The 26,777-nt window shown below is 49.5% G+C and overlaps 8 protein-coding genes across 8 annotated transcripts; 3 read left to right on the top strand and 5 right to left on the bottom strand.

Annotated features, from left to right (window-relative positions):
- Positions 1-159: 159 nt before the first annotated feature.
- N7479_003399 (uncharacterized protein) lies at positions 160-6,926 on the bottom strand (the record flags this gene model as incomplete). The annotated part of the gene is made up of 12 exons (XM_057251096.1): positions 160-1,274; positions 1,335-1,634; positions 1,705-2,047; positions 2,098-2,534; positions 2,617-3,014; positions 3,076-3,162; positions 3,235-3,296; positions 3,350-3,502; positions 3,582-4,112; positions 4,170-4,444; positions 4,515-4,718; positions 4,781-6,926. 12 exons carry the CDS (start codon positions 6,924-6,926, stop codon positions 160-162), a joined length of 6,051 nt encoding a protein of 2,016 aa, XP_057110421.1.
- Positions 6,927-8,876: 1,950 nt separating this feature from the next.
- N7479_003398 (muramidase family protein) lies at positions 8,877-10,220 on the top strand (the record flags this gene model as incomplete). The annotated part of the gene is made up of 1 exon (XM_057251095.1): positions 8,877-10,220. The coding sequence occupies one exon, from the start codon at positions 8,877-8,879 to the stop codon at positions 10,218-10,220; it is 1,344 nt and encodes a 447-aa protein (XP_057110420.1).
- Positions 10,221-12,281: 2,061 nt separating this feature from the next.
- N7479_003397 (uncharacterized protein) lies at positions 12,282-14,163 on the bottom strand (the record flags this gene model as incomplete). Its single annotated transcript, XM_057251094.1, has 4 exons — positions 12,282-12,987; positions 13,382-13,511; positions 13,563-14,066; positions 14,121-14,163. 4 exons carry the CDS (start codon positions 14,161-14,163, stop codon positions 12,282-12,284), a joined length of 1,383 nt encoding a protein of 460 aa, XP_057110419.1.
- A 333-nt stretch (positions 14,164-14,496) lies between these two features.
- N7479_003396 (uncharacterized protein) lies at positions 14,497-14,863 on the top strand (the record flags this gene model as incomplete). Its single annotated transcript, XM_057251093.1, has 2 exons — positions 14,497-14,741; positions 14,800-14,863. 2 exons carry the CDS (start codon positions 14,497-14,499, stop codon positions 14,861-14,863), a joined length of 309 nt encoding a protein of 102 aa, XP_057110418.1.
- Positions 14,864-16,184: 1,321 nt separating this feature from the next.
- On the bottom strand, positions 16,185-17,422 carry N7479_003395 (terpene synthase family protein; the record flags this gene model as incomplete). The annotated part of the gene is made up of 4 exons (XM_057251092.1): positions 16,185-16,617; positions 16,670-16,926; positions 16,985-17,013; positions 17,071-17,422. 4 exons carry the CDS (start codon positions 17,420-17,422, stop codon positions 16,185-16,187), a joined length of 1,071 nt encoding a protein of 356 aa, XP_057110417.1.
- A 2,441-nt stretch (positions 17,423-19,863) lies between these two features.
- N7479_003394 (uncharacterized protein) lies at positions 19,864-20,547 on the top strand (the record flags this gene model as incomplete). Its single annotated transcript, XM_057251091.1, has 1 exon — positions 19,864-20,547. The coding sequence occupies one exon, from the start codon at positions 19,864-19,866 to the stop codon at positions 20,545-20,547; it is 684 nt and encodes a 227-aa protein (XP_057110416.1).
- A 444-nt stretch (positions 20,548-20,991) lies between these two features.
- Positions 20,992-22,791, bottom strand: N7479_003393 (uncharacterized protein; the record flags this gene model as incomplete). Its single annotated transcript, XM_057251090.1, has 4 exons — positions 20,992-21,090; positions 21,159-21,251; positions 21,309-22,555; positions 22,623-22,791. 4 exons carry the CDS (start codon positions 22,789-22,791, stop codon positions 20,992-20,994), a joined length of 1,608 nt encoding a protein of 535 aa, XP_057110415.1.
- Positions 22,792-24,541: 1,750 nt separating this feature from the next.
- N7479_003392 (cytochrome P450) lies at positions 24,542-26,223 on the bottom strand (the record flags this gene model as incomplete). The annotated part of the gene is made up of 3 exons (XM_057251089.1): positions 24,542-24,733; positions 24,788-25,250; positions 25,304-26,223. 3 exons carry the CDS (start codon positions 26,221-26,223, stop codon positions 24,542-24,544), a joined length of 1,575 nt encoding a protein of 524 aa, XP_057110414.1.
- Positions 26,224-26,777: the final 554 nt, after the last annotated feature.

Below are 26,777 nucleotides of genomic sequence, written 5' to 3'. Positions count from 1 at the left end.
TGGGCGAGGTATTCTACGAAGAACATAGAGGTGGTAAACTGTGACACAGTTTTAATACTAAAAATATATTGAATGACTAATCACAACTGTGCTAAAATTATACATATATAGTTATCTATCTATCTATATATCTCATCCACTCCGTCCCCATCCATCCCACTAATTCCTCTTCCCCAACCATCTCTTCGATAGATCACAATCAGGCATAGGTAAATCCTCATACAACAGCAGCCCCGTAATCGACGCCAGGTCACAGCGGCCCGAACACGGGTTATTCTCATCCAAGGGGTCCAGCTTGCGTGGGGTATACTTCTTGCCCGCGATTTCGAGTTGGAAGCCGCATCCGGAAATGAGCTCCGGACCCTCGTTGATAAAGGTCAGGTCGGTGCCGCATTGATCGATCGAGAAGTTGGTGTTGGGCGCTTCGCAGATATCTGGAGAGGAGCCGATATTGCCATCGACAATGAAGATACCGTTGCAGGGCGCCACTGGAGGGGGGAGGGTTAGCTCGTCTGTCTTGAATATATTAATGGGATCGGAGGAGGGGATAGAAGGCCACATACTCGCACCATAGGCGCTATAGGCGTAGACGGGATATTGCCCGGTGGGTGTCACGGAGGAGCCGATACAGAAGTCCATTGGGAATGTTCCTTCGGGGGGCCCTGCTGTCTGTGTTGGGGCGGTGCTGGTCGTGGTGGACGAGGGCTTCGGAGGAGGCGCTGCGGGCTGCCCATGGGGGTTGTCCGGGTCCTTGGGGTCATAGTAATCCGGGGGATGGGGGATCTCCGGGTCGGGGTCACAGTAGTATCCCTTACACAGCTCTCCGCCGCAGTGGTCATCGCTGGTACATTCGGGTCCGGACGGGCCCTGGTCCCAGTTGACGTTCTTGCCGGGCCCTCGATCCCCGGGGATATAGGGGCAGCTCCCCCCGCCGCCGGATTGCCGTCGCGCGGGATTGCTGCTGGCGCCGGCGGTGCAAGGCTCCACGGCCTCGCCCGGGTTGAGGGGCTCGTCTTCGAGATTGTCCTGGATGGTTGGGCACACCTTGGCCCAGTCGTCCTCCGACCCGTAGTCGTGGAGACAGCTGTGCTCGCCCACCTGGCCGTTCCAGATGATCGGCCGCCGCCCGGCGGGATCGACGGGCGTGTTGACGGCGAACCGGCGCGCAAAGAGCTGGATGAGCTTCTTCACGTTGCTGGGCTTGTCCAGCTGCGACTGCCAACGCGAAGGCACGGTGCGGAAGTAATTGGCCAGGGCCGCGACCTGGGGGGCGGCTGCAGAGAGTATGTCAGTCATTCTATCAGATGCATGATCGGTGGCTCCAAGGGACATACCAAAGGAAGTGCCCTTGCACACTCGCATGGGGTCGCTCGAGCCGGGGGCGGCGGGGCAGTGGATGCCGTCTCCAGGCGCAAACGTCGTGACCCACGGGGAGTAGTTGGAGGAAACCGCCCGCTGGGTTTTGGCGTTGGCGGACGCGACCACGATCATGTTGGGAAAGCCGCCGTACTGATCGTTGGGGTCCGCGAACTTGGCCGGATATCTTTGCACATCGACGCCCTCTTCACGCGCATGGTTGTTGGCCGACACAACGATGACGACGTTTTCCTCGTCCAGCTTCTGAAGGAGCCACCCTGGAGTCGACCGCCGTGGGTTAGCATCATCATGCTAGGGGGATATCGGATGGAAGGGGCTGCGACTCACGGAACCAGATGAAGAACATCGGCGGCAGGCGATTGGTTAGTTTGTAAGAAAAACTCATGTTGATGGCCGCTTTCCCCTGCCGGTTCTTGCTTTTGACATCATCCACGACGTCTAGAATTTGCGCAATGATCTTTTCGAAGGGAAGTTGCGGCCAGTCTTGCGCCTGCGAGACGGGCCGCGGGGTGGTGACCACGACCAAGGTGCACGCTGGACACAGGCCCAGCTGATTCCCGACCACCATGGCGGCCACCCCCGATCCATGTTTATGATCCGTACTGGGGGGCGAGTCAGGCCCGAAGTCGTGCGTCGGGTCCAGGTACTCAATACTCCGACCCGCAAACTCCTACAATTCAATGTTAGCCGACAGACCGGATCGCCAGACGGGGCACGAACAGGGTGCGTATTCCAGATGCCTTTGTCGTGCAGCATGTACACATAGGTATCCGCCGGCGACGCCGAGTCGTAGTTGTACCGGTATTTGTTGCCATCGGCGGCTTGGGGGAAGTAGCTCTCGCTGCCTGGTGCGCCCCAGACACTGCCTTTGGGCAAGGAAACTTGGGAGGCGGCCCAATAGGGGGTATCTCGGGCCACGCGGGCATCGGCCTGTCTTTTGTCATGCCGCATCTCCAGCCGGAGCGTGTCGTTTAGGGAGCCAGGATCCAGATCCAAAGTCGCTCGCAGCTCATCTGACGGCATTCGATCGTCGACTTGCACCTCGGGCGAGAGAGGGAGGTCCCAGTCGTGGAGGGTGTCCTCCAGCTCAAAGGGGAACCCAGTGTTGTAGTTGGTCTCCTCGTAGTAGTATGCGTACCCGACGTCGGGCTGTTTCGCTGGTCCGTTAGTCTCGATTCATCACCATCACGGGCAGGGGGAGACGTGCCGACCGTCGCAGAGCGTCCATAGTGTCTTGACCGAGCATGGGAATCCAGTAGAAGGCAACCCAGCTTTCTGTAGTCAGTCCAACCTCCACGTAGTCGTCATATCCCTGGAGCAGGCTCGGAATCGAGCCCACGTTCTCGGGATCCTTGGGGTAGACGATGGCCGGAGCCGGGCACCCCTGTGCAGGCGGTTGATATTCGCCGCTCCTTGACGTGGGCTCGCAAACTGGCGCTGTAGTCGTCGTGGTCGACTCCCAGTCGGTTAAGGAACAGCCGTAGACGGTTTCACAGGCAGCCGACGTGGCAGTGACCGTGGACGTGATGGTTCCAACCAGGGTCTCCGACGCCGTGACCGTCGTAGAGCAGAGCTCGGCCGACTCGGTCTGACAGGGTGGCTCCTCGCTGTATGTGAGCTTGTTGTCCCGGCCCACGCTGCAGATGGCAAATCATGTCAGTAAAAGGCCTTATTTATACAAGCAGGGCAGCTTCTTACGTGAGTGGCGGCCAAGGGGGAAGCGTCGCCTTGACGGTCAACTTGGGGTCTGCAGGGGGGCCGATAATATCTGGGGGCGGCGGACCGCTGACGGGGAGAATCAAACCATGTTAGTTCCTATCGCATACACGGTGGACTCCACGGAAGAAGAAAACTCACGGGGGGTAGACTCCGGGAGGGAGGGTCCATTTGATCGACTTGAACCGCCCACCAAGGCATATCTGGACATCATTAGCGGGGAAACAGTGCCATATGACAGGGATGCAGGATGTACATTGAAAAACCATAGCTTGCAACTCGTAATGATCACGCCGTCCTCATCATCATCGCCGTCGTCGCTGCCGCCGCCGTCGTCTTCGACGGGCTCGACAATGTACGGGGGATATGTTCGCCAAGTCGGCAAGGCTGTCGGGTCGGGCTGTATGATCTTGGGCATCGCATCAGCGCTTTCAACGTCATACAACAATATATGTCAGGGGGAGCTTATAACAGGAATAATCAAGTACCTCGGTAGTAGTGGGTTCTGGCTCAACTGCGGTCTCAGTTGGATTGGGGTATTCCCAGCCGTCCTCACCATCGTCGTCATCATCACCAGGAGCCGGTGGGCCCTGAGTCACAGCCGGCCACGCAGGGAGGCTCAGAGTTCGTGTGGTTGTGCCGCCTTCACCATCGTCCAGGCCCACGGTCACAGGTCCGAGAGGAATACTGACCCCGACCCAGAGCTCACTGGTGTCTTGATGCCGGCTAATGTTGACGTTGGAGTACGACACCTCGTCAGTAACGATTCGGGGAAGATCTAGGGTAACGGTCGTGGTCTGCGTTACAAAGACGGTGATCACCTCGCCGTCCTTGGTGGTTTCAGCGGTTTTGCCGTAGAGAAGAGGCGTGACGTACGTGCCCGGGTCGATGGTGGTGTGAGAAGGAAGCTGGCTCGGGGGGAACACGAGCACGCAGGGGGGTTCGCACCAGGCCTCTGGCTCCTGGTAGACGACAGGGTCCAGATAGATGACGTCCCCGGTGTTCGCACGCCGTCCTTCCTAAAGTCGCTGGTGGTTAGCGGCAGTTAATGATGCATCAGTGGGATGGACACTCACGCCTTGGAGATCGATGGCCCAGTCAGTAGTACCACCGCAGTTGAGGCCCTTGTACTGGCCACGCCGGCGGTCTTTGGTCTTGTCGGTCATATACGCCACCCATTCGACGGAGTCATAGACCAGGTAATCGGAATCCGTGTCCTCGTCGTACCAGCTTTTGATGGCACCACCTTCCTCGACAATCTCGTTGATCTCGAAGTTGGAGATGTAGCCGCCGGTCTCCGTGCACCGGCCGTGCTTTGCAGGGGAATCATTCCTCTCGCCAAGGAAGGTGCCTATCCAGGGGTCAGATCCCATACACTCTCGGGAGAGATCTCAAGAGACAAGAAGGAAGGAGAGACGTACACAGTGGGCCGCGGCAAGTCGCATCCGCCATTTTAAACGATCTCCCGTAGCTGGTCACGCCCACGACAATCTTGTGCGATGGGACGCCAGCCTTGGTGATCATGGCGAGGGAGTCGTACGTCTGCGTAGAGTTGATATGAGACCGGAGACAGTTTCCTGCTGGACATCCATCCATAGACCATTCCCTACCCACATCCCATTGGCCTGTGTTGCAAGGTGAGTTAGTACTAGTGTCGAGTGACTTGGGATTTACGTGGCAAACTCACCATGAAGATCATAAGCCATGTGGATGAAATAGTCTACCACCGGGGCCATATCCTTGACGGGGAAACCCTTGAGATACCAGAAGGAGGCCGCTGTGGCAATCGAAACCGACTTGTCGTCCGGTAGCTTGTCCCGCACTAGCTTGAGAAACTCGAGGTAGTTCTCGCCATCGTCCTCTTGGCCAGGCTCCGATCCCTCAATGTCTGTGGCACCCGGATACTCCCAATCAAAGTCCAGTCCATCCAGGTCGTTGTCTAGAGCAAACTGGACGAGATTCTCGGCAAACGTCTCCCTATTGCCCGGCGACACTGCCAGGCGGAAGAGGCCCGAGGTGGCCGGGGCATTGGAGAATTCCCATCCGCCAAAGGACAGGATCTTGCGGTAGTCCCGGTCCGCGTGGAGGAAGGCCTTCCACTGCTCTTTATGGTCATCTTTGATGATAACTTTCAGGTCAGACGAGAACTCGCCAAAGGCAAAGTGGATGTGCGTGTAGCCGTCGGGGATGTCATCGACATGCATATTCAGGCACGGACGGTTGTAGTTCCAGCCCTCGAAATAGCCAACCTTTCGGTACTGGTCCGGCGGCTCGTCGTTATTCACCATCTTCATGCCGCAGTTGTCAATACACCCGTTTTCACCGGGGGCGGACGTGCCGGGGTTGCCCGTCGTGGACTCGGAGGGGATACAGAAGTCAACTGTTGTGCCGCACTTACCCCAAATGTTGCAGCAGACGTCCAGCGGACAGGGGTTCATCTCCGCGAGCTCCTCGCCTTTCTTGGGAGGCTCTGTCCCCGGCACCGTTGGGCCACAGTCGGCGTTCCACACTGATGCCGGCAATGGGGGGGACCCTTCACTAACGCAGATCCGCAGACCAACCAGGAGGTCGCAGCCATCCCAGCCCCAGGTCTTCTTGTTGAAGTCAAACAGATCCGCCGTCGTTATTTCGTAGCTGGCGGCAATTGTTTGGCAGATTTCGTCCTGCTGTACCTCGTGGTACTTGCAGGATCCATCGGGGTTGGGACCGGGCCCGACGACTGGCGGCGTGCCGGACGAGCAGCACACGGCCTGGCCGGGCTCGATGTTGGTGCAAAAGTCTGTCGTCCCCTTGTTGAAGCTCTTGAGTGCCGTAAGTCCAATGCCACAGCGCGTTGCGAGCGAGGGACACGTGTCGCCGCCCTCGACTCGGATACTACGGCACTCTGCTCGGGGATTGAGGTTTCGCACATGGCTGCGTCTCTGGGGCTCCGTCTCATTGTTGCTGGGAAAGATCCAGAGGGAAGGCAGGCCAACGGACTGAATTCTCGCTTTCGCTTCAGATCGTGCGGACAGAACCTCGCCGTCATTCCATGATTGCATAATGCGCTGGACGGCGTTGAAATCACCAGCCGGGTCCGCAACGACGCCGAAGATGTGGCTGGCCGTACAGTGACCCGCACATATGTCAAATGCCTCTCTAGAGGTGGCAGACTCTGCGTCTTGTTCTTCCAGAGCGGCGACCAGCTGGTCCAGCATCGACTCAGAGGTCTGCATCAGATCGACCTGGGATCCGGAATAGAGACCGACAAGCGTGCCATGGAGATACGCAAACATGACCATTTTCTTTCCGCAGCTCGCGGTCTCCTCCTTGAGGCTTCGTCGGAGGGCCTCTATAGCAAGAACCACGTCTTCGGGAGCCTTGCTGCTGAGAGGATCGCGGCTGGTCTCATACGGTGTCCGGGAGGCCGTGGCACTGGATGCAATGGCAGGGCCTTCCCCACAGGCAGCCTCATTTGCAGTCATATCGGAGTCATCGCGTCGTTGCAGCGACAACGGGCCAAAGTTTGTTTCACCCAGGGCATCAGGGGCGACGTAGCCAGAGGCTGCAAGGAAATTGACCTTACTTTTTGCATTGCCCAAGGTACAGGCGCGGATCGTGGTGTGGGTTGAATCGTCGTCGATGGGGGTGTAGATGTTGAAGTTCAGCAACAGTGGCTCATTGCAGGCGGTGAATTCGTCCACACTGTGGTAGGTAAACCACTTGGAGGTATCCCCGATGGCGTCACAGGCGCTCGGGCAGGGGTTTTTGTTTAAATCGATGCGCTCGAACTGCGACAGGGCAGAGGCCAGACCACTGGCTGCCGAAAGCAGCACCAGCCTGGATGCCCTCATCGTGTACGAGCGAGAGAGTCTTGCAGAATAGCTTTCATTTCCAAACAACAGGCCAGAACAAGCTCTTTATAAGGTCCAAGCAAAACCAGTTCAACTGAATCCCAGGCTGTGTCTATCTAGGGTTCCATCCGACTCCGGAGTCCCCTGGTCCATCCCCCTGACAGTGGTATCGATGGCGCCATTGGCAAGCAGCTACTATAGTAACTAATCTCCGGGCTTTCCTTCTCGGCTACTTGTTGGCCTCTTGCTTTCTTCTGTTGGAGAACATACTCGGCAGTGCTAGACCTCCGCAAAGCCCACGAAGCCCATAGCCCAACCCCACCCAACCCGCAAATGGGCTGTGTGCCTGAAGCCGGGCCCACTAAGCTAATGGGGGCCCATTAAGCCTAATTGGCACCAAACAATACAAACTTTTTGAAAAATTAATTACCCTATGTTTAAGCCCTGTAATTAGCCCTTATATTAAAGTAATATTTTGTTATTCTGATTTATAAATGATGAATATTAGGTCAGATCTTGATATTACGTTCAAATTTTCAAGAAAACGCGTTATTTAGATCATTTTTAAAATACAGAGGTTTACCAGAAAGTGGTAGTACTCCTACCTAATTCTAAAATATATCTCCTGAATTTTAAACTCTGGAGAATCAGAAGAAGGCCAGAATACGACGATTACAAGTCGTCTGTTTATAAGCGCCAAGACCTCCCTGAGGGCTTTGATGGGCTATTATGGGCCCCTATAGATAGCCCACCATAGCCCATAGCCCACTGCTGGTTCGGCCTTCGGCCCCCATTTATGGGCTTTGCGGCTCAGGCCTACTTGGCACCCCGACGGCAGGGACTGCCGAACGGATGAGAGGCTGAGACAACCAATTCCCTGGTTGATTGCCACTGGCGGGAACATCCCGGCCACGACAGGAAGACGGGAATGCCTGGTCGAGTCTCCTGGGTTAACAGTATATGCCGGAGCTGCAGGGAAAGGTGTCTTGCCATCGTTCTCAAACTGGCCATGCGTTGACGGCTAATCATAATTGGTTCCGCGCTGTTGGGGTTTTGATTGAAAATAATCTCATTGTTCATTAGCAATGTGGATGTGAGACGGAAATTTGTCCGTATGAGCCATTGGGCCAGATTGTGCTCGAGCACCCTTTCTCGCCGCTGTTAAGTGTCAAGATACCCAGCGTAGGCCGCGGGCCATGAGGCCAAGACTTCTGGTCTGGGCGACAAGACCCTAACTGTCGGTCTAGTCTCGCTGGTAAACAAGTCTTCTCGGTTAGACATGTGGTTACTTTGACTGTGAGACATTGCTGCCTTGGCGCTGTCGGAAAATTGTCTGCTGGCTTGGTGTTCAACCACGTCGCTGCACTACGTCGAACTGTTCCTATGCCGTTTCTACGCCGTTCTTGCGCCAGGTTCTGCATCATCCCATGACTTCTGATGCCCTAATGTTTCGCCCCTGTGGCCCCCACTCGTCCATCCGGATCCCTCCGTGGGGGCTCAATTTTCCTTGGCTGTCCCTGCATCATACCGGATCCACACATACTATCTTTGCGCCGGCACTTCGAGCGCGAGATTGGGACCAAGGAATGTCTCTATACTAGACTAGTTGCCTCTATACTCGACTAGTTTGCTCACAACCGAAATTGAATGTAACCCTTGCTCTCTATCTATCCACTCGTAAAATGAGTGGCTTTTGGGGTAAACAAAGCCGGCAAATTGAACGTATCATGCAACTATCTCAGTCCGATACTCGGTGGACAGCCCAACAGAAGTGTTCTTTCTACGGAGCCCTGAGGTCAAGTCTTTGGCGGTTTTCCCACTCTGCGCCGCAGTGATGTGAGGTATAAAGCCTCCCATCACGCTCACTGCTTCTCTGTCGTTGCTTGAGTGTCTTCTTGGTACAATCGTGCTACCCCATTCAGACGTTTTCTCCTCGTCTTCTCTTTCACCATGACCCGGTCTTCGTCTCGGCTGGCTGGTCTTCTTGCCCTGTCCCTTGCCCTATGCGGCGTCGAGGCACGGCCCCCGACGCTGAAAGCTGCGAGCCCCAATTTGCCCTCGGACCCCAGCACCATCTCGACCTGTACCTGGTGGTGGGATAATGACGACGGGGCCATTGCATGCGAAGACATGCCGTTCGAATGGGGCATTAGCATGGAGGACTTCCTCCTCTGGGTAAGTTCAGCCCGTGCATTTCTACTACCCAAGCTCTCACTGACCTCAAGCCGACAGAACCCTTCCATCACTGCCGACTGTGGCAACTATTTGACCGGACGGTCTTACTGCGTTGAAGCCCCTGCAGGTGGCACTGGACCTTCTCCGACCACCACTGCCACCACAACCACAGGGCCAGCACCGACAAGCGGCAATGGCATAGAGACACCGCTGCCGACACGACCAGGCATGGCGGACAACTGTAACGCCTTCTACTATGTCGAGGTCGGAGACTCATGTCCCTCCATCACCTCCGTCCACGGCATTACTACCGCACAGTTCATCGAATGGAACCCCTCTGTCGGGCCCGACTGCACCGGGCTCTGGGCAAGCTACTATCTGTGCGTCAGTGTAATCGGCCATAACCCTGTGACGACAACAACAAAAACAACCAGTACACCACCGGGCCCGACGAACGGCATTGAAACACCCCTCCCGATCCAACCAGGCATGGTCGACAACTGCGATGCCTTCCACCTGGTGAAGTCGGGAGACATCTGCGATACCATCGCTGCCACGTATAAAATCACGACTACCCAGTTTGCTACCTGGAACTCAGCCGTCGGTCCCACCTGCAGCGGCCTGTGGGCCAACACCTATGCCTGCGTCAGTGTCATCGGCCATACTCCCAACCCAACAACCACCACCACCACCACGACCAAACCACCACCGACAACCACATCCGCAACAGGTCCCTCCCCCACTCAATCCGGTCTCACTGCAACCTGTGTAACTTTCTATAAGGCCCAAAACGGGGATACATGCGAAATCATTGCGCGACAAAAGTTCCGCTACATTTATTCCCTGCCCCTGTTCAAACGGTGGAACCCCGCTGTTGGGGAGAACTGTGATAACCTCCTCCCTGGGTACTATTACTGTGTTGCAACGGAGCTCCACCAGCCTATGCCAGGAATTATCGACACCTGTAAGGGGTATTACCAGGTAAAGGACGGAGACAGCTGCTGGTCAATTCAGCAGCAGTACGGCATTACGGCCACAGAATTCAATCGCTGGAATCCGTTGGTGGGGAGCTCATGCTCGAGCCTATGGTTGCGGTATTTTGTTTGCGTTGGTGTCTGAATAAATGGGCAGGGTGGATGGCCGGTTGGATAGATTAAAAAGACAGACGAAAGAACCAGACAATCATGTAATGCTACATCAGTATCTCTAGCTATATAGCTTCCATGGAAGTGCGTTCGTGAAATGACTTGGTTACTTCAATATGCGGCTGTTCGAGAAAATATATGATGTTACTGAGCCTGTTGAAAGTCATTGTCGATGTGGCTATCGTCCGGTACACCTCCAGGAGATCTTCACTCGGAGTTGTGATAGCTGTCTACCTATATTGCAAAGAACAGGTCCTTGAGCTGCGGAATCCTTTTGAGCATGACGGGCCAAATGGAACACATTTGTGTCTTGCACTTCCTGTTATAGCATGACCATTAATTGAAAGACCCACCAGGCTGCTTAGACTTTCATCTTCGTTTATGAGCTCCTAGGCCAGCTGGTGGGTAGTGCACAAGTCAGGCAAGTTTTGCATCAGAATTGTATTTTTAACTCCGATATCTTGTTCTGAATTATTCTCATCCCTGGTATCCCGTCGTAAGCGATTATCCACAACGCCTATATGCCTCAAAAGTTACCACTCTGTATATTGGTAATCATAAGTATTAAGCATGCAGAAAGAAACGAGGTATCAAAGCTATATAGAATTAACTATAAAATGGAATGAACTATGGCCTACCAAACCCCTGCATACCTATCTAGGGTTAACTGACCTCCTGGAACACCTACCTGAGACCTATACCAATGACCCCACATTGTTACATCCGGTCAAACACCTAGATGGTGAGGTGGCATGCCGATATAAGCCCGTTATGTCAGGATGTAGGTCCAGATAGAACGGATGTCTTAGAAATTAGAGAATCAGGCAGGCTACGGGCAGGCTATCCATAGGTATGTAGGTAGACAAAGGTTTATGAACAGGGACGGGAATGAACATTAGCTTGTGTGGTTACTGTGGATCATGTGCGCGAGCAGCCCGTACTGACACTTATGAAAGTATATAGAGCTCTCTAAATAAGCACATCGCCTAATTTATATATCAATTCTATGATTGGCATCGTAGCAATAGCTAAAAAGAAAAGAGGTTAAATTTTAGGATGATCTTATGTTCTACTCCGTAGTGTGATTTGGGTTTGACTGTGGCTGACCGCCACCGGGGTAATACGGCAGCCGATTTGGACCAAATTTGACAATGGAGTTTCTGCCATGCAGAAACTTAGTAATCGCCGTTAATGGAACCATACAATACTATATATTGTAGTGGGGGACGTGGTCCTCCACTACTATGCGCCGGCACCTATCCTCTCACTTGTGCAAGCGGATAATTTATGTAAGCAGTTAGTGCAACTAGTGCTTTAGAGGTTACAAGTAGTAGATAGTTTACAGATTGACAATACACACTCCTACACCTCTCTTGGCTGACTCCTTGGTTTACTGTCCCGGTTCGCTTTGTATGCCATGGGGGGTAGACGGCCTGGTTGCAGCTGCTGAATCGACCCGTATGCCATAGAGCATACTGCCTTGAGCGTTCCCCTCTTCAATATCTAGATAATTGTAGTTATAGATAGATCTATGTATATTAACTCTGTTATGCTTACTTGGTTTCACTGTAAATACTGCTTCCTAATGATCAAATCTTTGTAATTTATATTTTAATTGATAGTGTTTAATAGCTATAAAACTTAGTGAAGTACGATAAGTACCTTAGGTTCTAAAATACTTGGTGCAGTGTACTCCGTACTAGTTTTTTTTTTCCATCTATAGTTAGATAGAAAAAAAAGATTTTGCAAGCGGTGAGATTCGAACTCACGCTCGTTAGAACTGCGGATTTGTAGTCAACTTTATGATTACCTAAACACAGCGCCTTAACCACTCGGCCACACTTGCTGTTATTATGATAACCACCAATAACTTTCGCACCTTGTATAATGATTTAAAAGGGAAATTCTCGAATAGCTAACTATAGAACATTTATATCAGACCTAATTACATAGGTAGCCCCTATCAGTTACGGTTTAAAAACTCCTCTAGATCCTTATCATTCTTCAACTACCGCTAGTTTGTATGTACCCTTAACTATTTGTTCTGGAACCATCGACGAGGTAAAGATCTTAACTCCTCGTACCAAATCCCTTCCATAAGGTCCACAAGCCGGTTGAACTTGGAAGGGGCTACCTCCGAATTCGTCTCTAAACGGTGGAATTGACCCGTGCCATCTCCAGGCTCGATATCCGCGAGTATAATCAGTCTGCTCGCTGGGTCATTCAGAAGGGCAGTTTGTGTATACCGTAATGGGGTTGGTCTTGTGAGTAGAATCGGTTTCAGGAAAACTGATTTGCCCGGAACATAGCCACTTTTTTCAGGGATAGTATCCCCGTCCCCCTTTAAGAGGTGGAAAACGGTAGAAAGGGAGATATTGTAAAGAGAATAGTAAACACTGAATATACCCCTCTCACCAGTCCTATAGAATCCAACTTGCTTCCCAGAGGAAAGGAATTCTTGGGCACTCTTAAAAGACTTTTGTTGTAGCTCAATAGTCCATTTTCGATTACCGCCCCTTCCATAGGACAATCTCCCTTCTTCAAAGAAATAGAGGGAATGGCCGGGATCGCTAGAGATATCTTCCCGATCCTGGTGAGAATAAAGGCGTTTCGCAGCGGCATCTCGAAATTTTTGAAATCCCTGGACCCAAACTTCTTGAACTCTTGAATCAGGGTGATTTCGAAGACTTTGGTAGGCATCTCGGACCTCCATAGCCCATTCACGGACTAGGACATCTTGACTATGTAGTGCAGCTGTGAAATCCTGCTTAGATAGTCCGATCTCATGAAGGAATTTCTTCCCCTCTTAACGTATAGCCCTGCCAGATAGGCAGAGCAACATTTAGGCCTCGTCCTCCCCAGCAAATTTCAACCTCATCAGGTAGGTAGAACTCTAGATCGGAGGACCGGAGCGTCTGGAACACACATGCTATAAACATCTCCAAGAGGTTTAGGAGTAGCTGGTCTAATTCGCCTCGTAACTTCTGTTTGAAACCTGCGACCTTCACAAAAACAGAGGTAAGTTCTCCAGTTTCTTCGAGCCATTCCCATATTTTGTAATGCAGCGATGGGTGTCTTCTCCGAAATGCTGGGTCGTTATGGTATCTAATACGCTCGGAAAGGTCATCTGCTTACCCAGTATAGAGATACATAAGACCTGGTATAAGAAGGATATGAAGATAGACTCCTGCGTTGGGGTCACTCTCTGGATCACCCCCTATCTTGATCAGCTCGTTGGGGCCAATCAATTGACACCGAACAACGGCTAAAGTGGCCATAGTTAGACAACCTAGCAAAATATTTTCGATATTCTCACGGTTGTTGACAAAATCTTGATAGCGCCTTTTTTGCGAGTTTGTCTCGAGAACTTTTGTGATCATATATTGAACCACCCTTCCTAGAGGTATGTTGGAAAGATAGACACCTTCATCCTGCTTTGGATGCATCAAAGCCTGGGAGGGGAATTTCGTATCAGCCAAGAGTGAAGTTACTTGACCATCTTGGATATCTTGCATCTCCTGGACTGCGGTATGTATGTATGACTTCAAGGGATCCACGGGAGACTCATCGTCCACAGCTTCATCGTCCACAGCTTCATCGTCCACAGCTTCATCGTCCGTAGTCTCGTCACCAGCAGTCTCGCCGTCAGCAGTCTCGTCGTCAGCAGTCTCGTCGCTGCAAGATTCATCCTCGCAAGATTCGCTTTCGGACACAAGACAGATATATAGACATGCTCGACAAGTAAAATAGTTTTGAAATCCATGAACTGGATCGGTAGCACGGGGTAAGATGGTCAAATAGCTAGCACAATTCGGGCAAACTGGGAAGATTAGTCAAAAGTATTTCAGATAGAGGCATAGTTTGATATTCTCACATTCCAGTGGTCTTGTTGAGGGCTGGACACGGTGTGACGACATGATGAATAGCGTTAGGTTCCTTCTGATGAGGAAAGAGAACAAGATGGTGGAGGTGTGAATATCTGCCCTGAGTACCCTGAATAGAGCGGCGAGCCGCCCACGCCCGAACCGTGGGCGCTAGGTGACCATGGTCATACTCAAGCTGTTGTATGTTTTTGTTTTCATTTTTGATTCGTTCGGGAAGTCCCTCTTGCCGCCGCCCTACTGACATCAGGATGAGTCGTTCACCAGGTAGACCTCAATTCTAACGATGGCCTTCCCTCATCTCCTAAACTAGGTTACTTTCAACTAGATACGTCTCTATTCTCTATACGAATATAACCTGTCCTCAATATGCAACCTGCGGAAAAGCCGACTCAATCAAAAACTGTTTTAACCCTGCCTAGAGAGAAAACTCAAGATGAAATCAAGCTCGAACAGAGTGGAGATATTGATGCTCTTCAACGGTATCGGCGGAACGTGATTCGCCAAGAAGAGTATCTTTACACCGATCGAGCGCTTAAGCTTCTCCGGATAGAAGAAGACCTTCGAAGTACTGTCCAGGAAGAGCAGATCCTCGCCAAGAAGCCCGAAACAACGTGCAGCTGGCCAATCTATAGGAATAATATACAAGCTGAGCTTCAGGCTTTAAACAAGAGATATTGGTTACTGGAACGACAGTGGTGGAAAGTCCGAAGCTCATTTGTGGAGGGACCGCTAATACGAGCATTTTACCTATGGCTATCACATCCTCTATGGTATATGCACCGAGTTTTGGTCGAGGATTGCGTGAGGAGGGGAGGGTGCTGTAGCCGTAGCTGCGGATGTTGCGTTGATCGCAAGATTGATAAGACACGACAGCTTGGAGCTGGACATTGTATGGTGACATGTGGATGTTGCCACCGAGCTCGGGGGTTTGATCTTACAAAAAAAGAAAAGAAGGAATTTCTTACGGATTTTCATATCGTGAATGACGGTAGTTTTTACCGCCTGAGGATCAATCGAGTTTCAATATGGGGACTATCTCTTGATAGTCATGACAGCCCTTTTGATATGATTGTAATACCCCTAGGATGTGAGAATATTGTTTTAAAAGAGCAGATGGCAAAAGGCAAGGCTGAAGAAGCCGATGAAGCGGATGAAGGGTTTATTCTTATTGACGAAGAGGGGAAGGAGGAAGTCGGAGCGTCAGGCTACTAGGTGCCTGCTGGATTTCCAGAGTTTCTTGTGCAATGTAACTCTTGCTTTTTTCACTCAATCCCCTTAGCTAGACTAGTAGTCGTTCCCAAAGTCTTAATGAAATCGATCAATCAATCAAAGTTCATGCCCCCCCCCCCCCCCCCCCTCCAACCATTAGCTAAGTATCTCGAGATAGATACGATTTTCCCCTTTCAAAATGTGCTAGAAATTCTGTAGTCATTTTATCACTCTGACCAAATAGACCATATGTGTTCAGAAGCCGGTGTCAAGCTAGTGTACCTGCCTCCATATTCTCCAAAATTAAATCCCATTGAGGAGTTCTTTGCTGAGCTGAAAGCCTTCATTCGACGTCATTGGCAGTCCTACGAAGAAAGCCCTGACCAAGGATTCGATAACTTCCTCGAATGGTGCGTTGACATGGTTGGGGCAAGGGGGGAAAGCGCAGAGGGACATTTCCGGCATTCAGGCCTAACCGTAGAGGAGATCTAGTGCAGCTACGCTGCAGCGAAGTTCGAAACTAATCTCACTACTTGTCTAAAGCGGACTCTTTGTATTTTCTGAATATTCTTACCTTCGGTGAACAGCAGCACTGTCAATTATATTGAGGGATACATTTGAAGCCGCCATCATACTACCTACGGGCTTAGGCTTATCTTTATTATAAAATGAAGAAATATATATGCAGACTGCTTCTCGCAATTTTTACTCTGTTGGCGGGTGACGATCAAATAACAAGAATCTTCATTACCAACTGCGATAAGAATAAAATCAACCACGGTCTTCTGATAGCTCTCTGGATCACACTTAGCAGTCGGTCCCACTCATATTCTCAATAGTTTCTATCAACTAGCATCCTTCATCAGCCTGTTCTCCTCCCCTCCATATCGCGACATGACAATAGATGCCATAACGTTGCCACTCAGCACAAGTAATGTGGCATCGATAAAGCGCCACTCATTGTCTGTGAGGGAGTCTTCGGCAATAAGATACTCGATCTCATCATCAATCTGCGTCTCGACCTGCAGTTGAAGGGCATACGCCATCGCAATTGCTGCATTTTCCGTCTCCAATCTCAGAAAATTCTTGATGGCGTCTACTGTATTGATCAGATATAAAACTTGCCCTCTGTCATAGGCGCGCTTTTCTTTGGCCCAGGATCCCAGATCATTCGCAATTGAGACATGATCCTTCACAAGACGGTAGTATCTCGCTAACTTCGGACTTCTGATGTCGATGGGGAAATCGAGGCTGAACGCGGTACATGCCAGGACAAAACTGGAAGGATCAGCTAAACAAAATTCCCAATATTGAGACTTGAGCTCCGTACTCTATTGCTGCGTCCTTGTGTCGATACAACAAGAAGTCTTCCATGTTTTCGTATGCTTTCGAAGGAGGTGGCCGCGAAAAGAAAGCTACCATCTCGTCCAACATCAAGCGACCAGCCAAGTGACCAGAAGCATTATCCAACTCCTTGATTTCTGCCATTATCTGGTCGATTAGCAGCAACAGTGGGGTCCTGTCTTCTACTGGAGGTGTGAACCCTGACTTCATACGAACAATAAACTGCTCATACACAATATTGAACTACCCCCGCCGTCATTAGGATATAATTTCCGTCATAATTGATCTTTCGTAGACTTACCGAGCTGGCATCATGCATCTCCCAAAATTCTGCCGTGATACACCAAGTCAGCAAGATATCTTATAACTTAGCCAGCGATACCGTACCATCAAATATAAAGATGAAAACCATAAGCACAGCCAAAATCCGCATGCGTTTTGGGTCGCTATCGGAAAAGAAGTAGGGCGCAAACTTGACCCAGCCATCCTCCATCTTTTTACCAAGCTCCTGGCGCGACATCTCCGCGAGTGACACTCCCGACCGAAATACTTTCGCGGCTGATGGGTCAGCTGCAAAGTGCTCGAGGAGCGTACGTGTTGTATCGAGGCATAGTTCCCAGTATTTTGATTGTCGACATGAGCGAATGCCAGTGGCCCATGGCAGCTGGGCTGCCAGAGGAAGCAGGTCAATTCCGTGATCGCTTCGTTCAACATTCTTTTGGCTGCTGAATTTACCCATCCGTAAGAACCTTTTTGATTGAAGATGTTCGTTCAGGTTCAAATTGGGGAGCGAAAGAAATCCAGTGCATCGTCCCAGATAGTCATACACGTAATTCACTGGGAACTTGTGCTCATCATTTTTGGCTGAGTAAAGCCTTTCTGTGATACATTGTAAGCCATGCCATTCGATATTATCAGTGCTCCATATCCGCTGTCCTTTACCTCTCACAACTGATGCGTTTGTCATTATGTTTTCGATGAAACGCCGAGTGGGATCTCTCTCGATCTTGCTCTTATGAAATCAAGTAGTAATTGGGAGATCTTCGAAAACTGGGCAGCACAGTGCGATATTCTTTGACAATTAGAGTCTTATCAAGTCTGGCATTTGGAAAAGGCTTTCCCATGCGACCCTTTTATATTTCATGTTGCTTCTTCTCACATGATCCCCTGCAGTTCACTTCTACGCAATACGACAGTATGTTTCCATGCTGGATTTCCACCACACCGGTCCTGCCTTCTCGGGCGTGGGAACTAGCTGCCACTTACCCGTCCATGGCTTTACGTGGCATGCTACCCTTCATAGTCTGAACACCCGTGGTTTCCACGACATGAATGATCGTCAACTTGCATAAGAATTGAGTGGCGCCTGGCTTATTCGAGACCTTCTTGTTTCGCCTTCATTGTGGAGATTTGGCAAAGTGCCACGACAGGCTAAGATGCTACTCTTGTAAAATATCAGCCATTTACTGCAGGGATTGGGATTCTTCGATTGGTCCTTATTATTTCGACCGCTGCTGCTTACTGATAGGATACCCGCTGGCTCGTTCATAGTATATAGCAATAACCCGAGCTGCAGAGGGCTGGAACTATGTAGGAGATCACCAGGACACGTATATCCTCTACCCTAGCAGTCCCCAGACCTTCGGCTGCCGAACAATCATGTTAGACCAACCTTCAGTGATGAGTCCTCTTCTGACACTGGAGCCCGTAAGCGCGGTGTGGAACACATCTCAGAAGAGTAAAGCCATCTCATCTAGGTAAAGACCAGGGTTTTCGGACAGGTGATCGCAGAGCGCCTCAATTGTCCGTGCTGTTACAGTGCTTATCCGGCATATTCTAGTTGAGGGTGCGTGGATACTTCCAAATTGCCTCAAGTGTCTGCGAATATTGGCCATTTTCAACTTACTGCATTCAGCTCCTTCGACCTTTTGAGATGTGCTCGGTGATTGGCGCTCTATCATGTCACGGTTGAATGCAGCTTTAGAAGGGAAATTCTTGGAGCCATATTGCCAAGCCTAACGTTGGTAACGCTGGAAAGTAGTGTATGGGTGAAAAGGCAAGAAACATATTTGTCAGGAGAGGGCTACGTCGAAGTGCATGGTGTAATGTGAGAAGCTTGATTAAGAGTAGAGAGTTGTAGAAGCTGGATTCTACGAGCTATGTAATCTGACAATATTGTTGGGGATGGATGGTACGGAAGAGAGGCACAGAGGTAGCATGTACATTAGTTTCTCGTAAATTACATCAATTAGGATTCACTGGCGTCATGTAAAATACAGGAACTGGCTAATCGACTACAGTACTTCCCAAAACTGGTGTCACCACCTACACTCTTCGATTGTTTCACAGACCCTAATGCCAGGGTTTACTGTACTACATTGAGAATAGACGCAGAGTATCAAGATTCCTGTTAGATTACCTATACGGTACTTTACGCCAAGTGATATATATACTTCGTGTCTCATTACTGTATAGAGTAGCTAGAACTTTCCATATCAAAATACTAAGTATAGGGAGGAAAGAAAAAGAAGAAAGCGGGGGACAAGCTTATGAGATATCCCCTGCTCTCTTCTTCTTTTCCTTTCCCTATGATTAGTATTTTGAATAAACAGCACTTTTTTTTTTTGAACATCTGGCTCGTAACAAAAACTACAAATAGGCAACTCACGTCATTTTGCCCGATCAGGCATAGGTCCATTCCACCTTACTGTGATTTTCAGGTCACCTATCTGACACGGCCCTTCCAAACTTGCTAACCTGAGGGGGCTTTCAAAATCAATGAGTCACTACTAGTCAGAAATATTCCACTTATTATGATGCCTACAAGGTTATGAACAAAGGAAGTCCTATCTTCCCTATAGCAACAAAGAGCCAAATATGGCCTGTACACAATGCCTTTATCTAGGACAATAACTACAAACATGATTGCAGCAAATGGATGCAACGGAAATATCATTATTTATTAAGAACCCTGATGAATTGAATCCTCGACAAAGGTTTTCCGCAACAAAAAGATTATCGGCAGATGCCCACACGACAAGGAGTATAAAGGGAATGAAGTTTATCCTTTCTCACACTCATCCCATCCACACTCAATAACTCTCAGGTAAACTCCTGTGAGTAATATTTACAAACATCCCAAATCTACATACTATCAGCTATCAACTATCATCTATCATCATGTGTCATTCAGTTACCTGGTATTTTGCCATGTGCCAGCACCCAGACCCGGGGTCAACTTCCCTGATTGCGTGCAACAAATCCTTCAAGCAGGGTTATGAGTGCACCGGAGAGCACCGAACTGTAACACCTTTCCCACTTGAAGGAAGTTGCCTGCAATGCAGATTTGATCAACTGATACGACGCCTGTCTATTTTCCGCGAATTGCGGAGACAGCGTCGTTGGTCTGAAATATGCGATGCACTCCAATATAGCGACGAAGATGACAGTAGTATCGACGGAAGCGAGGCTGAGGAACCTGATATGGAAACACAGGTCTCCCAGTCTCCCAGCTTGACTAGTAGGGCTGAGAACCGGGAGACCCGTGCATCGTTCCACCCGGGTCCGACACGCATCCCAGTCCTAGTGCAACCGTCGTCGTCTCACTTACCTAGTGCCGCTTTGGTTGAATATGCTGATGATAGCGCAGATAATGAAGACGAGCGTGAATCCGAGCCTTTGCAGGAACCTCAGCCGCAGACGAGCCGGGCCTGGTGCTCTAGGATTCCTCGTCCTACTAGGTTGGTGCGCAACCAGCAGCATCGTACATATCTGGCATTTATCGCTGATGATAATATGTTGGACATAGAGCCTTTGATCGGCACTTCTAAACAAAAGGAAAATCCCCGGACTTGGCGTTCCTGAATTCCCCGCCCTGTTAAGAAGATGTCGGGACAATAAATTGATGGATTACAATGATAGAATAGAACTCTGTTAGTCGGAATTTTTGAGATTTCATAGGGGATCGGATGGTTCACTGTTGAGATACTCCATAGTCTGCATTTTGTTTTATTGTTAGAGGTAGTCCTGGAGAAAATTGAAACGAGACCTCACGAGAGCGACATCAAATGAATCGAACATCATCATTAACATAGTTAAGTACATGAAAGGGTATGACACAAGCAATCGGCCACTTAAATCTCGGGTCAAACTCATCAGTCGAAAAAAAGTGTGCTACGATTTTCTGGCCATTGAGTACCTGACCTCCGAGCACATTCATGGCCAATTGTATGTGCAATGGTCGAGAGAGCACAAATTAATAAGCAATCGAGATGTCACGGCGTACATAAAGGGCATGAACATGGACAATTAGTCCGTGTAAATCCCCTGCTCGAATTTCTCGGCATCAAAAAATCGTGCAACGATTTTGTTACCATTGAAAATCCGGCCTTCGAGCGCGTTCACAGCCTATATGCAATAGTCAGCAATGCCTAAATTTACATTTAAAACCACATATAGATCTAAAAAAAACTTACCCGTAGACCTGACAAGGGATTGGTGAATTTGACAAAGACCGGGACTGGGGCTGCGACGTCGCGAGCGATGAAGACTCGCTCCACGTTTCCATACTAAAGTCCCCGAAGTTAGTGACATCCCTCAAGCGCATTGACAAAACGAGAAAATACCTTTTCATTACATTCCTCTCCAATCTCCTGCATCAAACCACCATCATTACTTCCATCCATTTCAGCATCCAAGTCCATTCCATCCAGCATGCCCTGCAGTATGACCACTTCGCTCATGGGACCGAACTTGCTGGTTTCGTATTCACCTTTCTTGTTGCTTCCAATGATCTTCCCTCGGCCAGCAGGTGTGACAAAGCCACCACCCTCTGAGTCTGGTCGCTTCTTTCGCTTCTCAATCTTGACTTGCAGCGGCTTCACCATACCAGAGCCAGTAGCGCCGAGGCCAGACCCCTTGGTCCAGCCATACTTGGAAAGCAGTCGTTCTGCGAAGCCTTTTTGTCCAGGACGAAGGGATCGTGGCGCAGATTCATCTGGTTCTTCCTCCTCGGACGGTTGCTCTTGGGCCAATACGGCTTCAAGTTCAGCTTCGGAGGCCGGGATGTCTTCTGGGGCCGGTGGGAGATGGTATCGGACTGGTGCACGGGAGATAGTCGCGGAGCTAGGTTGGAAGGCGTCAAGAGGGCGTGATGGTGGTGGAGGTGGAATCACTTGTCCCGAGGGTGGGATATTGGGGGTTGAAGTAGGAATCTCAGTATGGCGTGGGGGTGAGGTCGGGAATTGGGCCTGAGCGGTGGTGAACTCAGTGTCGAAGCGTTCCCCTAATGCTGCACGGCGAGCAAATGCATCATCACCAGATATGTCATTAGGAACCGAAGCTGGTGGCATATCATTAAGATTTGGTGGCGGTGCAAAGTTGCTTGGAGGTGCAAATTGTCCTGATATCTGCTTAGTCTGGAAATCATCACTAATCGCAAAACATCTCAACATACGCATTTTTGGCCGGTCGTAATCCTCGCTATCTGAAAATCTGCTCGGTGAACGTTTTCTGACATGCGCATATATGCGATCTTTCCACTCGCGGACTTCATTGATCTTTTCATCAGCATAGCGGTACTGTGCATGGCTAGTAGGTCGAAAAGACTCATAGAAGTCATCGTAATTCTGGACAACATCTGTTTCATGGTTCTTCTTGCGCTTCTTTCTTCCGCCACGTTGTCGCTTCTCTCGAGCGTACTCATAATCGTCATCTTCAATAGTGGTCCAATCAGCTAAAGTACTCTTCGTCGGTACCGAAGCTTGGTTAGCTGAGGGCTGTGGTTGTGCTATTGCCTTGGGTAAAGTATGTTTGGGTTTAGGCTTCTGGGCTGAGAGCTGGGGTCGTTTGGGAGGTTGGAACCGAAGAGAAGCTATGAATGAGAAGGAAAAAAATCAGAATCTGCCTCTCGGAATGCCCAATGAGTCAAAGGTAAATACCAGGATTCAGCTGTTGCTTTTTGGCAGCCGCGTCGTCCGCTTGTTGTTCGGTCTCCGCCTGCTTAAAGACCACAGGAGCGCGAGAGATGGTGGTCGATGTATCAGTAGAATTAAGTAGGTTGGCATACAGGGACATGCCCCCTCTAGATGGGGTTTGGTCAGAAGCCATGGGGTGCTATGGTTAAGTAAGAGTGGGTGTGTCGACGGCCTGAGAACGTCGGCATCGATTAGATGATGCGATAAGGCTCTAGGGCAGTTGACCTGGGCACCTCGGTGATCCACCTGAGTCACGTGCCAATGGGTTTATCTTATCCCCACCGGTTAATTGCCAGCCCTCCAGGGCTACCCGTGGACATTCATATCCAAGGATCAATTAATACACAAATCACTATATAACTGATCTATTTAAAATCTATTACAGGCTTCCACAAATCCCAAAGTCTAACCTGACCCAACCGACGAATAGGTTAGGCTTCAGGCCCGGTTCTTAAGTCTACTATAGGCTTTAGGTTTGATTTTAGGCCCATGGGGGTCCTAGTAATAGGGGCCTATTCTTTAACAATACCGTCTGTCTGTTTCTAGGCTCAACCCCTTTGATGCAGCTCTTTCAATTAAGTATTGCAGAGAGGGATAGCGGTGAAGATGGTGATTTACGAAGGTGTATAACGGCCAAGGTCTAAATGCCTGGTTTTTCAGGCTTAATGCCTTAAAATGCCTGAAGGTGTCTGGAGATGCCGTATTCTAGACCGCTTTTGGGCACCGCTCTATACACTGTATTGTAAATGAAGCTATCCATGGATGTTTTGCACTATTCTGACTGCATTTTAATGAAACTGAAGCTATTCATCATTCTTTCCATCATTTTCATCATTTTCATCATCATCATCATCGTCATCATCGTCATCATCGTTATCGCCCCTAAGTCATTCCCACATCTATCCATCGCCGTGATACCGACCGCGACCGCACAAATACCTACTTACATCGATCTTGAACCTCACAAAGCAGAGGTCCTTCAAATTCTCTCCCAAAACACAACATATACGGCTATTCGGGCTATGCTCTTGTAGAAATATCAGATTTCTCTAAGTCGTGCTAGCCTATTCAACCATCTTCATTCATCGCTAGGACTAGCGGGTGTGTGCCGTTTCGTATGGTGGGAATAGCTTCATTTTATTATCATGTCTAAATAATTCTATATCTCCGGCGTTGCGTCTCTACTTTCTGACAACATTGGACTGCTCCGCCGGCAAAATGTTTAAAAAAAAGTGAAGCCAAGCCTGATGAAACCGTTTGGATGTTGTTTATCCAACAAGAAGAACCCGAAGTGAACGCGGATCATGCCGGTTCTACGCTGAAATCCATATGGCACATAGAGCGCAACTTTAGGGAGTGAGTTGCTCCTTTCTTTTATTAGAATCTATCTTGGCTGTTACTGACAAATGTAGGTTTGTCCAACACCTTACCCCACCAGACCCTCAACACTAGCTCTAATGAGGCTGATCTTAATAGTCTAAGAGCAATAATATTGTTGATTAGTCCACACCATTTATACCCACTTTTCACTTAGAATGTCCTGTCATCCTAGCTAGCTAAAGGCTTTGGCTTTTTACATACTCATAAGTAGTCAAACATAGCGTATTTGTACGCCTGTAGTAGAATTCTCCTTAGGCCTTCATCTCGACATGTACACTTAACACGGTAAGGTAGAGAGGGAAAATTCTCGACGGATTTGGTGTACTTTGAATTATTTCGATCAAGAGCTTGCACTACGACTGGGCAGGCCTTACATTTTTGGGGTGCAGCCAACTGAGATTTAGAAGCCGCTGCTATCATCTAAGCTGGTTTGGGAATCACAGACTTAGCAAGTCTTCAATTACTAACTGTAGATACAGATTTCAACCCAGGTCTTGCTTCACTTATGCGGCAACTGCTATTTCTGTCGGCTTCTCCTTAGATAGTAAGGGGTTCTGTGCTCGGACGCGGACGTGGACGTTGAAATCATGTTGGTACGCAAACCAATAAGACGTGACGTGCCACGATTTCTCTTTGTCCGCAATCTCAACATCAAAATGTCGAAGTATTTGGGCAAGGAACTTGTGAATCTCGACCTAATTACCGGTTAATATATATACCTATTAACCGATGAAAGGGGGGACACTTACAAGGGCGATATTCTTCCCAACACACATCCTAGGCCCGCTCCCTCCAAAGGTCATGTTGTTTGAATCAAGGTATCTTGTGCGTTCCTCTCCTTCCAGCCATCTTTCTGGCAGGAAATCGTCCGCATTGTCACCCCAGACAAGGGGATCCCGATTTTGTGCGACAGGACTGATTCCAATAGGCGTGCCTGCGGGGACCGTTTTACCATCGACACAAATGCCTCCCTCGGGCGCAAAGCGTAGGAGCTGAAACACAATGGAAGGAAAGAGTCTCATGGCTTCCTTTGTGACTGCGCATAGATATGGCAGCTTTTGCGTCTCAAGATACTGGATTGGGCGCGAGAGTTTATTGGCTTTATAGAAGTCATCGACCTCTTTTTGCAATTTCTGATAAACATCTGCTCGTGAACATACCGCAAAAAGGCAAGCTCTCATTGCGATCGAGGTTGTATCAGCCCCAGCGCCGCTTTGGTAATCCGTCAGAAATATGCCACTTTCAGAAGTAATTTGTGTACCCACATGATGTTCATTGCTTCGCCCAAAACCTCGTCGAATCTCACTCCCTGGCCATTTGGATTTTTCATATGCAGAAAATGAGACAACATATCATTTCTTGGTGATGGCACCGTTTCACGCATGTCCCACCGTTTTTTCACTCTCGATATGCTCCATTCGCGAAACGCTGTAATCGAATTCTTTGATCCAAGTAATTTGCGAACCGCTAGTGAGTATTTGTTATAATACAAGGACTTTTGGCCCCAGTAGTGACCTAGATTTGCGCTCCAGAAGAATATGTTGAAAATGGACTTGCGCAAACCTGAAACGTCGGTCTCGCTCTCAAGATGTCCGAGGGGTGCACCGTAGACCAATTCGCCGACTACATCGAAAGCAAAAGCATTCGTCCAGTTCGACATATCTATTTTAGAGCCTGCAGCGCTGTGTTTCTGTAATTTTCGGAGAAATAGATCTAAACAGTCTTGGATATGCAGCTCGTATTTGAGAATGGCGGACATGGTATAGGCACCCGAGACGCGCTTTCGAAGGGTAGAATGAAGTTTTCGGTCCCGTACCGCGAAGAAAGCAGGAGGTCCCACTGCAGGATCCCAGGATCCATACCAGTCCGTCTTTGCAGCGTTGTGTCCGTGACCGTAAAGGAGCTTCAAGGCTTTTTGGTCGACCACCGCGACTTCATTTGGGGCGATTCGCACAATTGGACCGTACTGACGATGGACTTCCAAGATATCCTCATGCCACCTTCCACGCCAGTATCGCAAACTTCGCCACTGCCCTGTGAATTTGGCTAGCAAAGGTCCTGGTAGATGCGATAGCGGGCCTAGGAATGCACGATAGAAGAGGAAGCCGATAAAGATGACGGTAGCCCACGAGGCCAGCCTCGTCGTAAAAGGGGCGACGTCGTGAACGAGTAGTTGTGTATACATTGTACGAGACGGGCAAAAGATGGCTGTAACAATCACCCTAGGATTGGGAAATTTTGTGAGACTATAATAGCGACACAGTTTCCATCGGCTGCACTCATCCGACCCAGGCATAGGCTATGCTCGGAGCCGAAGGATAGATGATCTATAGCAAACCCCTCTTTTGCGGTATAATTCGAAAGCCGGAGATAATCTCCCGAATTGATTCTTACCGAAGCACACTCCTTGATGTTAGCTGCGAGGGAGGTGCTTGGAGATGTGATTCCTCGTAAGCCAGATATCGGCACGGTAGAGATATAGATGTACCACACGTGCGAGATTGGCAATTCGATTTCTCACTCTTTTTGTTTCGCATAACTATTAATATGTATTTCCTGTATCAATCACTTCCTGTCCAGAACCATTAACTTCAACTACAAAAAGTGGGTTCGAAACAGTAGAGGCCTAAATTCAGATAGGCCCCGGAGAGCATTAGATCCCCAGAACATGTTTTGCAAGCTTAAGCCCCTCTTCAGCAAATAAAATCAGTATGATATATTAAAACCATTCTGAAGCTA

The sequence above is a fragment of the Penicillium vulpinum genome, assembly GCF_028829585.1.
Source record: "Penicillium vulpinum strain IBT 29486 chromosome Unknown utg000002l_segment0_segment0, whole genome shotgun sequence".
In the NCBI taxonomy this organism is placed as follows: domain Eukaryota; kingdom Fungi; phylum Ascomycota; class Eurotiomycetes; order Eurotiales; family Aspergillaceae; genus Penicillium; species Penicillium vulpinum.
This window is presented reverse-complemented; position numbering and strand designations above follow the sequence as displayed.